The sequence below is a fragment of the Carassius carassius genome, chromosome 31 (genome assembly GCF_963082965.1).
Source record: "Carassius carassius chromosome 31, fCarCar2.1, whole genome shotgun sequence".
NCBI classification, from domain to species: Eukaryota; Metazoa; Chordata; class Actinopteri; order Cypriniformes; family Cyprinidae; genus Carassius; species Carassius carassius.
In genome coordinates this window covers 17,042,104-17,054,298 of record NC_081785.1, presented here as the reverse complement: position 1 = coordinate 17,054,298, position 12,195 = coordinate 17,042,104, and the positions used below count along the sequence as shown (strand labels likewise).

Below are 12,195 nucleotides of genomic sequence, written 5' to 3'. Positions count from 1 at the left end.
CGCACCGGAGAGACCGATTATGGCCCCTCCCCTAACACTATAATACCTGTCGATGACGCACCGGAGACACCTATCATGGCCCCTCCCCCAACACTATAATAACTGTCAATGATGCACTGGAGACACCGATCATGGCCCCTCCCCTAACACTATAATACCTGTCGATGACGCACCGGAGACACCTATCATGGCCCCTCCCCCAACACTATAATAACTGTCAATGATGCACTGGAGACACCGATCATGGCCCCTCCCCTAACACTATAATACCTGTCGATGACGCACCGGAGACACCTATCATGGCCCCTCCCCTAACACTATAATAACTGTCGATGATGCACTGGAGACACCGATCATGGCCCCTCCCCTAACATTATAATAACTGTTGATGACGCACCGGAGAAACCGATCATGGCCCCTCCCCTAACGCACCGGAGACTCCGATCATGACCCCTTCCCTAACACTATAATAACTGTCGATGACGCACCGGAGAAACCGATCATGGCCCCTCCCCTAACGCACCGGAGACTCCGATCATGACCCCTCCCCTAACACTATAATAACTGTCGATGATGCACCGGAGACACCGATCATGGCCCCTCCCCTAACACTATAATAACTGTCGATGATGCACCGGAGAAACCGATCATGGCCCCTCCCCTAACACTATAATAACTGTCGATGACGCACCGGAGACACCTATCATGGCCCCTCCCCTAACACTATAATAACTGTCAATGATGCACTGGAGACACCGATCATGGCCCCTCCCCTAACACTATAATAACTGTCGATGATGCACTGGAGACACCGATCATGGCCCCTCCCCTAACACTATAATAACTGTCGATGATGCACTGGAGACACCGATCATGGCCCCTCCCCTAACACTATAATAGCTGTCGATGACGCACTGGAGACACCGATCATGGCCCCTCCCCTAACACTATAATACCTGTCGAAAACGCACCAGAGCCACCGAGCATGGCCCCTTCCCTAGCACTATAACTAGAGCACATTCGCATCAGTTAACCTGCTCAATCGCGAGTTACTGTTAGTACCGTTAGTTACTACAGCCTACAATTTGCTAGCTGGCTATGCCTTCATCATTTTAATTTTTCGGTGAACTAAACCTTTAACTACTGTCAATGGCACGTATATAAGTGCTATAGTTTTTCCTCAGGATCAAAACATATCAGAATCATAGCTCAACCTTCAATTAGGTTTGACATAAAAGCAACAGCAAGGTGAACTCGACCCTTTAGAATCTGTATGGAGATGTGGTCAATGCAACTGTATAAATAATAAATGTTGAAGAGGTTGATAGAAGTGGAAGCTCTTACGTACACATGGATCCAACAGACTCAATATCAGGTTTAAAGAGAAGCTCTACTCACACATATCCACACTTTCCTTTTCCTTTTCCCTTTCCTCTCTCCAGGCCCATGATGGTCATCACACAGAAGATCACAAGTTTGGCATTTGAGATTCATGACGGTATGTAACAGTTTTATTAATCCAATTCCCATCTTCTTCCCTCTCTTTATGAAGTTTTCATGGTTGAAATGCCTGAGTAATGAATGCTATAATAAAACTGGCATGATTTCTACCTGAAATCTTTCTAGAGCTCCATTGTTTTTGTCTATGCCTGTGTTAGAGGCTCTAGGAATTACATAAGGGCTGTTAAACCCTGCTGCTACACCACGTCCTTGTATGCCATTGATTTATAGCACTGCTGGCGCTTCACCCAGTGAGTGGGCCAAAGGAGTTTGGGCTGCCAGCTGGATGTTGCACTTCATAGACCACACTTACTGCATCCAACACACGCTTATTACACAACTTGGTGGAATCTGTTTAAAAAGATACTAATTGTGCTGCATCTCCACATAATTTTTGGATGATCTAATTCATTGATAAAGGAAAATGAAGGGGATTTCAAGATCTTCCCTTCAACTGAGTGAAAGGGACAGTTCACCTAAAATAAAAATTATTTCATCTTTTTGACACACCATGTTGGAATATACACTACCATTAAAAAGTTTGAAGTCAGTAAGACTTAAATTAGCAAGGACACATTAATTTAATCAGAAGTGACTGTAAACATATTTATAATGTTTCTATTTCAAATAAATGATATTTTATACTTTATATTCATTAAAGAATCCTGAAAAAATTGGGTTTACACACACTCAAAAATGTTTTTCAACATTGATAATAATAAGAAATGTTTTTGTCCACCATATCAGCATATTATAATGATCTCTGAAGAATCATGTGGTACTGAAGACTAAAGAAATTTTGTCGCTTGAAAATTCAGCTCTGCATCACAGGAATAAATTTCTAAATATAATAATAATAATTGAAAAAAAAGTTATTTTCAGTTCAATCATATTTCACAATATTAGTTTTACTGTATTTAAAATTAAAATTGATTAAAAATATTTACAATTAAAAATGTTAAAGTAAGACTAACATTTTTGTTAACTTTTTTTTTCTTTCTCAAAAAAAACAAACAAAAAACTACTATATCCTTCAACCTTTCGACCTTGACAGCCCCGGCCATGATTTGCATTCATAGGTTGGAAAAGAGAAGTTATTAAGACAAAGTGGTTTGGAATTGGCATGAGGAATTAATATTGACAGATTTTTCATTTTTAGATGAACTGTACCTTTAAGCACAAAGGAAAGAGAATCAGAGGACGCGTGATGGCAGGTAGAGCTGAAGATCTTTGCCCGAACCCGATAGGACCCGACGGGTTCGGGCTTAATTTATATCATCTTACCCGGGCTCGGGTCAGGCTCGCGCTCGCGCTCCGGTTTGCGAGGTAAGCGAGCGGTCATGTGATGTGTTTCGATTAGCGCGAGAAAGATGCGAAAATGAATGCTGAGTAGGTGTAACGGAGGCTTGCCTCTGGCGATTACGTTTTGGTTGCACCAGCAACTAAAGCAAAGTCTGAGGTGTGGAAAAGTTTTGACCATGTTTATAATGAGAATAATGAGTGAATAATGACGCACCATCAGTGAGCGCAGGTATGCGCTGAAGCCATCTACTGTGGATTCAATCATTTTCCTCCACAAAAACATGTAGGCTTAGCCTAATCTCTGTGAGTAATGGTTTTTCAAATGATAATTAAATATTAATTGAGTCTTAAATGCATAATGTGGACAGAGTATTTACGATAATGTTGGCATTATTCTTTTATTAAATATCATCTGCTAGTGCGAAGCAAATCTGGCGGAGCCTTTATCTTAATTTCGTTATTGCCAAATAGCCATCTTAATTTAAAATTTCTCTTAATTTAATTTGTTAAAAATGACTCGTTTTTATTGGTGCGTTGGTCTATTTGTAGGCTAAATGAACCTATGTCTATTTAGAGTGCTGCGATGTTACGATGTCAAAGAGGATTTATTTTATTCCAACTTCCAAATGGTCTAGTCTACGTTAGTTATGAATAAATCATGTTAAAACATGTATAAATGACTCATTATTGAAAAAAGGCAAAAGAGTTGTGTGCGTGTGCACATTTGAATAATGTCGGGCTGTAAATGGGTTCGGGCTTTAAAAAAGCTGTCAATCAAAATGTACTTGTCAGGCTCGGGTCCTGTCGGGCCTAACTTTTAAGGCCAGATTACAGCTCTAATGGCAGGAACCCAAGAGACACTCTAGTTTTATCAATGACTGGCAAATCTCCCATGTAAACAAGACAACTGATAAGAAAAAACTAGATTGCACACCATCCAAGCATAGTTTTTAGATACTTAGTCAACCAAATACTGTGATATGTGAATGAGTCACATTTAGAGTCAAACAGAAGTAACATCACAGTCATCACATTTCCTTTAACATTGTAGTGTTGCACGGTGCACCGATACTTCAAAAGTATCGTGATTCTCGGAAATTAAAAACGGCACGATTCCTAAATTTATTAGTATCGATACTTCAAATAATAACTGCGTTCCAGATTTGTAAGTGACGTATTTCATGTTGGTGTGTGCAACGCACGCTTCCAGTTCCTCTCTATGGACGTCTGTGCTTTTTCTCCACACGCAAGCAGCAAAAAAGCACCACAGTGAGATGGCTGCATTAGTGGCTTTACTAAACTGATTTGGCTTTACTTAAATGTGTGCATAATCGCATTAAATAAGTTGTTCAGATGAACAAAGCACGAGGTTTTCTTGCATAATTAACATTTTAATTGTTTGGTCAGATATATAATATTCAAATTAATCGGGGATTAAACGGGGAGTTATGTTCTGTATGCTAAATATGAAAACGAGCGTAACTGCACAGCACCTATAACTGCGCTTTGTATCTGCTAATTGCTGATCGAGATTTACATGCTTGGCTCACTGACCCTGTATACTTATTCATTTCGTTCATAAACGAGATGTATCAGTTCATTCAACTCGTACACAAATGAGAAGTTCTCTCAATCTCGTTCAGTGAAGGGCATATGGGTTCACTACAATCAACAAATCACATGCTCCGTCACATCTTGAGTAACTCTTTGACAGGATGAAACAGTTCACAGAACTGTTCAGGAGCTGCGCATGCGCTGCTAATAGCGCCGTGCTCGTGCGCTGCTGTGGAGGGAGGAACTTCAGTGAACGAGGAATATGAGTCAGTGGATTACCTGAACGAGAACGATTCGTTCACCTAAAAGATTCGTTCACGGACGAACCATATAGTGCAATTTCATATAGCCTATATTAAATATTTGGAATATATATTTTCATATTTTATTAGGGCCTTTGATAAGGTTAATACGAAGGTCTAAGTAGCAACGTATCTTCCGTCATGTCCCCGATGCGCGATAAATGTGGGACCCGTGGGTTGGAAAAAAATCAGACCCGCGAATCACTAGGCTGCATGTGCGAGCACAAGTGATACTGTGGCAGCCGGTCCACGACTGGTAGAAAAAGATGACGCTCAATCAAGCTCACTGGCTGAATTTTCTCCTCTGAAAGAAAAGGTTGCACAACTGACAGAATAAGTTACAATATCTGAGATATTGCTGCTAATTTTTATTAGCTTTTTTTTTTTTTACTTGAATGCCATTGCTTAAATTGATATTTATCTTTTGACATTTAATCTTTTGAGTTCAGAAATATTGTTTAATATAATCGCTGTTCATATTTTTATTCAAAGTTCAGAATCAAGATAAAGTTATTACTCTTTTGTTTCTTATGATAACTGAGATAATGCTGCTAAATTTATTCTTTCTTTACCTTGAATCTCATTGCTCTAATTTATTTTTAATATTTTGATATTTCATATTTTGTTCAAATGTTTAATATATCTGCTGTTCATATGTTAATTTATTAGTGTGTTATATGATTAGAATGTTGTCCCGGTTTTAAAATAAAGCACAGCAATGATATTTGAGAGTGTATTTTCCCTTTTCAGGAAAAGTATCGAAAAAGTATCGAAATCGCAATTCTTGACTAGGTATCAGTATCAAAACAATAATTTTGGTATCGTGACAACACTACATTGTTTATGGGAAAATTAAGCGAGCACATCCCATTTCTCTGAAGCGATAACTCAATGAACAGCTGGCTGAAACTCCAGCCCAGCACTTTTTAGCTGCCTCCGCATGACTTGCTGTTAGCTCTGCATGCCCTTCTCTACTGCAGGCAACACACATGACAATATTAATCCATGTGTTTTAATGAAGTTATGTAATAGTCTCATTCCTCCACCACTTTATGGAGAACTAAACTGAGTGTGGTGTTCTGATACTTTGGCAAATTATGCAGCCTAAAGCACAAAGTATACTCTACATGTATGCGAGTACGTATAATTTGGGTTTAATGTTTAATAATTCTTAATTTAAATAATGTGTAATTTTGTGTATATATATATATATATATATATATATATATATATATATATATATATATATATATATATATATATATATATATATATATATATATATATATATATATATATATATGTGTGTGTGTGTGTGTAAAATTTATTATTTTGGCCTTTTTGTCAAATGCTAGAGATAACACAGTGGGGACAGGAAATTGAGGCATGGAGCCCTGTAGTGATAACATATTTTTGTTGGCCAAACGTAACAATAGTTTCACTATATTTAACAATAGTTTTAGAAAATTTCTGTTCATCTTGATAATCCTAACATATTAACACAACTTTTAGCAATTTTGAAGCTTAAATGCAATCGGCAAAAGCTAAACAAAACAGTGGTCACCTGACTTAAAGGGATCATAAGACGCTTTTTTTAAAGATCATTATTTTGTGTATTTGGTGTAACAGAATATGTTGACATGCTTTAATGTTCAAAAAACATTTTTTTTAAATACTGTAAATTATAGTAGGTCTTCTATGCCCTGCCTTTCTCAAATGCATCATTTTCTACAAAGTCCATTCTTCTGACAAGCACAGTCTGCTCTGATTGGCCAAGTGACCCAGTGCATGGTGATTGACCGAACACCACAAGCACTTGTTGGAACTATAACGCCCCATTCCATAATCGCAAGCTTCTTCTTTCAAAATCAATATAAAGACAGTTTATAATGTCCTTAGTTTTACCATCAGTTCAAGCCCGAAAGAGGAACAGAGTCATGTGACAGACACAGTGATGAAGCTTGAATGTGTTTGCAGTAAACAAGCCACGGACGGTTGAGACAGCTGACTCCACTGTGGGACTCTCTCTCTCTCTCTCTGTCTCACACACACACACACACACACACACATGAGAGATGCGCAAAACTCTGCATTTGAACATTCAGTAGCAAATACTTAAACTAATAACAAAACATACTTACAGTAGCTGATTCAGAAGCGCCAAAACCTCTTCTAGGTTCACGAAATGATCGTCCATAAAATGCATTGCTGTTCTGTTGTAAGAAATCTTAAAGTTTCCTAAATGCATCTACTTTCGGCAAGCCAAATAAAGTGCTTTTGCTTTCGCCTAGAAACACACAGCATCTCCCTGACATGGCTGGATCAACACTAACTGCGGTTACTGAAACCACGCCTTTTTTTTTTGTGTGAACATTTGGGCGGCATTGTGTAAATATTTCCACATAGTGATGTAGACATGCGGGGCGTGTTTGAATGAGCCATTTCAGAGGGGTGTGGCAGAGTCTCACATTTGATAAAGAATATCTCTTTGGATTTGAGACTTTAGTCTTTGCAACTTTACAGATCTTCTTAATGCACCAAGTTTGTAACATTCCAAAGAGAAAGGAAAAATTGACCCTCTTTAAGTGTTGCCATCCCTAAGTTTCTGATGGCACTTCAATCTTTATTTAAAAAAGCATTCCCTGAAAGTTTGATTAAGAATAGTTTGCAAGGGTGCGATTATTAACAAATTGAGGCTTTAAAAGCAAGTAAACAAATTTGTCTGTTCGGTGTGATGATATTTAATGTCCCAGACAGCTTCTGTAGTACAATTGACCCTTCGCAAAGACCTGCCCCCCTTAGTAACTGTTGCTATGTCTGACAAGCCATGGCACACATCATGTTCTCACGCTGGAAAAAATACACTCTGGAGCAAAGAGGAAACTGACAACATGCCGACAGACAAGTCAGAGAAGGTTATGTTTGGTCTCAAACAATGTCTCAGCTTTCCAATTTTGTCATTTTAAAAGTAATTCAAACAAAAAATAGTGTTTTGTTGCTCTTTAATTTGTTGTGACAGATTGCTGTAGAACCTCAGTTCAAGCGGCATATAAACCAATCATCTCTTTCTCTTTACTAGTTATAGTACGAGATAAACATGAAACATCATCAGCAGGTATCCTATTTGAACTGCGGAAAGACATCAATACACACTATTTTTAAGGTTCAAGTCCACCAACATTAATCTACTCTCCTGTCTGGTTTGTTTGTCAGACAAATTCTGCATTATGATTGGTCAGATCGCCTGTCAATCAAACTCCCGGCAATGGGTCATTGTAGTCACTTGTTGGCAACTGCCTTTTTCAAGACCAGTAAAAGATTTGAAGAAAATTGGTGTATTACTGATGTATTTTGTGTCGCAGAATGAAAAATATCTTGAGCTTGTGAAAAAAAAAAAAATACACACTATACAATCAGGGTTACAACCCAGATTTCATTCAGACCGAGTGTCCCACATTAGCACCAGGCCTCAGTGTGTCAATGTGGTTCTTTTTGTTATTAATACTGTTTTGACGGGTCTGTGTAGGACCTGAGATTACTCCCCAATGAACGAATATCATGAGGTGTTGTTGATGCGTTCACATTTGCTAAAGGAGGAAGAGTGGGATTGTGTCTGTGTGTACATGCTGCTGTGGGTTATGCATTTCCCAGCAGCCATTAGAGCCTGCAGAAGCTGATACGGAGACTAATCTAGTTCTCAGTGCACTGACAGAGATGAATGAAGAATGGCTTGATCTGTTTTCTTCACTATCCCCACAGACTTGGAGCAGTGCAGCTCAGTGCTGCAGAACATGACAGCTCTGTCCACATACACTAAATTAATGTCTACAGTCAACAGTACCGTTTTCATATACTGAATATATATATATATATATATATATATATATATATATACATATATATATATACATATATATATATACATATATATATATACATATATATATATACATATATATATATATATATATATATATATATATATATACATATATACATATATATATATACATATATACATATATACATATATATACATACATATATATATATACATACATATATATATAGGTCTGGGGCTGATAGATTTCTTTTTTTATGTTTTACAATTACAGTGACAGTAAAATGTATCTTACTGTAATTTATTTATTTTTGTGATGGCACATGATCCTTCAGAAATCATTCTAATATGCTGGTTTGGTCCTTAAGAAATTTTTTAAATTATCTATGCTGAAAACAGCTACTTGAAAGGAGTAGTTATTTTCTTGAATGTGTAAGCACAGATGTGTGATATCATTTCTGTTTGTATTTGGTGTGTGTGTGTGTGTGTGATTCTGCATCATCACGTGGGCTTTATTCACACACATTTGCTGTATCAGAGTATATGTGCTGTTTCTGCAGGCTAGTGTGAATCGCAGGAGACCACTGGCCTTAAACTCGACAACACTGCGGCAGTAGTGCTGCTGCCTTATAACCAAACAGAACAGTGTTTCTCAACTTCTAGACGTGTTTCTTAAGCCCCTTTCACACTGCACGTCGGACCCGGCCGGGTCGCCTTCTGTGTGAGAGCAACCACGTCCCGGGATTGATTCCGGCATTGAACCCGGGTTGGGGACCTAGTAACATTGCCGGGTTCAACCCGGGACGAGCGCTGTGTGAACAAAAGCAAGATCTAATGCCGTGTCGAAGTGATGACGCGCGTTATCACGCGACTCTTTTACCGGCTGTTTTGAAGGAAGATCAACGTTCGCAACGAAAAAATATGCGCAAACTGTAATGAAGCAAAGATCAGTTAGTTCCTCATTTTCCGCGCTGACGCCGAGATCGCTGGCTTGCTTCAGTGAAAGTATGACGTGCCTAACGTTTTCGACTCGTACATTACACGTCACGCCCTGATGTCACGTGCCGTTACGGGATCTTTACGGGTTGTGTGTGAAAGCACGCACATATCCCAGTAATCACTGGCAGTGTGAAAGTGCAAAATCTAGCGACCCGGGAACAATTGCCGGAACACTTTACCCGTGTATTTGCCGGAATGGCAGTGTGAATGGGGCTTAAGTGACAGTGTTTTGTGGAAGTGTGTCTGATGAGTTTGGGAATGTGTTTGTGTGTTTTTCCCACAGGTTTGATGAAGAGGGAGGAGCATCTAAAGCCCAGTCAGAAGTTTCTTGCAGTCAGGTATGTGTGAAAGGTATGTTTGTGGTTGGGATGAGATCACTCATTTACTTTCTGTGTCTTTTGAAATATAATCAACTTCATACCCGATTTGAGATATAAAATTCCTCTCATTGATCAAATGCATGTTAGTCCCCTTAGAGAGCTGCGTTCTTCAGAAACAATAATTTTTAGCAGAATATTGCTGCGCAGTGCCCAAAAAGCAGCATATCACTTCAGACTCAAATCATTTACAATCAAGCCCTGAAGGCTGTTGCCAAGCAACTAAACATTCCCACCATATCACGTCCATATCACGTCAACCGGTGTCCACAGGAAGTCGTCAGGATTCTGAGGTTTCAGAAGTCACACCCTGCAGTTCTGAGTAATGATAGGAACCACGGCCCTGTGGTCACAGAGTGTTGAGCAATATGTCAACATTTACATAATGGATGAGTTATATTCTTGTTCAAACATGACCCAAGTGCTGGTTACATATACTACAAACTCATTCACGGTTGAGATAATAGCAGTCAAATCAAAGTCATGTAATCCTAGTGTAAGTCTTGTATCTAGAATTATATTTAACCACTGGACTAACTACAGTAATAGTATGCAGCTGTTTTAAGAAAAAAAGTGTAACTTTACCAGTAATAAGCATTGTAATTTTATTTTTATTAGCCACATGTAATGTGTGTATATATGTAAAATATATCATTCAGCAAATTCAATGCTGTTTTCTGTATTATTTTGGTACTAATGTTAAGATATCTTATGTTTGTAGTTTGTACCATAGCTTTTTTCCTAATTTAAAGGTTCTGTATGTAGGATTGACTCCGAGTGGTTGAACTAGGTATTGCAGTCCATTTTCAAAATATTGGAGAGGGTTTTTTTTTTTTTTACACCTGACGTACACGCAGGTTTCCAGATTGACGACACAAACAGGAACAAGCGAACTTGATGATAAATAAAATTAAATACTCTGTGTTTTCCACCAACTGGTACCAAAAATACATTTGGGTAAACTGTCAGTGGGCGGGTTTCACAAACTAAAACAGAGACCAACATTCCGGCCCGGAACACACATTCTCAAAGTAGAATAACTGACTGTAGCATTGTTTTTCAGATAAACAAGTATGTAAACTTAGCATATTTCTTAAATATCTGAAAACCTATGGTATTTTTATGCTTTAGTAGAGTCAAAATCTTACATACAGCACTTAGGTAGCTTGTTGAGAAGCTGCTTCCTCTAATTCCTTAGCCTTGATAAACTAATTAATGGCTTTGCAACATTAAAGTGATTTATAACATTTTCTGCTTTCTTAAATACTGAAAAACATTACTACGTTAATAATATTATTGTGTTAATTATTGTGGAATAGTTCACCCAAAAATTAAAATTACCCCTTGATTGACTCATCAAGCCATCCTAAGTGTATATGACTTTCTTCTTTCAGATGAATACAATTGGAGTTATATTGAAAAAATGTCCTGGCTCTTCCAAGCTTAATAATGTCAGTGAATGGTGGTCCAGATTTTGAAGCAAAATAAAGTGTATCCATCCATCATAAGAAGTGCTCCACACGGTTCCGGGGGGTTAATAAAGGACTTCTTAAGCGAATTTATGCATTTGTGTAAGAAAATATCCATATTTAAAACTTTATAAACCTCAGTCTCTACCTTCCACTTCCTTTCGTATGCGTGTTCACAGAGCACTTCTTATGATGGATGGATACACTTTATTTTGCTTCAAAATCTGGACCACCATTCACTGCATTATAAAGCTTGGAAGAGTCAGGACATTTTTTAATACAACTCCAATTGCATTCATCTGAAAGAAGAAAGTCATATACACCTAGAATGGCTTGAGGGTGAGTCAATCATGGGGTAAGTTTCATTTCATTCCACTACAAAGCAAATTTAACTAACAAAGCACACTGATATTGGGTGTGCTTTGTTAGTTAAATCAAAACATTTTTATTTATTTTTTACCTTGAACTATTTATTTGGTGACTTTTAGTTGTTCTGTCCTTGTGTTTGCTGTACAGGAAGATGCCCAGTCTGCTGGAGTATCTGAGTTATAACTGTAACTTTATGGGGATCTTGGCCGGCCCAACTTGTTCCTATAATGATTACATAGCTTTTATAGAAGGTCGATGGTATGAGCCCAAGCATCTGGAGTCAAACGGCAAGGAGAACGGGAAATTCAAGCAGAGTGACCCTTCACCTAAGGTAGTGTGGTTTCACTGCTCTCTTGCTCCCTCTGGTGACCGTATCACTTTTGTGCTTTCAGATAGATTATATACTGTACATTACATAGTTAAATACAAGATTATATGTATATACACACATACACATATTACCGGTCAAAGCATTTTAATAC

General features: G+C 38.1%; 1 protein-coding gene across 1 annotated transcript in view; it reads left to right on the top strand.

Moving 5' to 3' along the window:
- Positions 1 to 12,195, top strand: part of LOC132111675 (lysophospholipid acyltransferase 2-like) — a 49,264-nt gene that overhangs the window by 29,414 nt on the left and 7,655 nt on the right. The window contains exons 5-7 of the mRNA XM_059519210.1: positions 1,443 to 1,498; positions 9,782 to 9,836; positions 11,861 to 12,044. Coding sequence (XP_059375193.1) covers positions 1,443 to 1,498; positions 9,782 to 9,836; positions 11,861 to 12,044 — 295 coding nt within the window. The remainder of the gene's footprint in view (positions 1 to 1,442; positions 1,499 to 9,781; positions 9,837 to 11,860; positions 12,045 to 12,195) is intronic.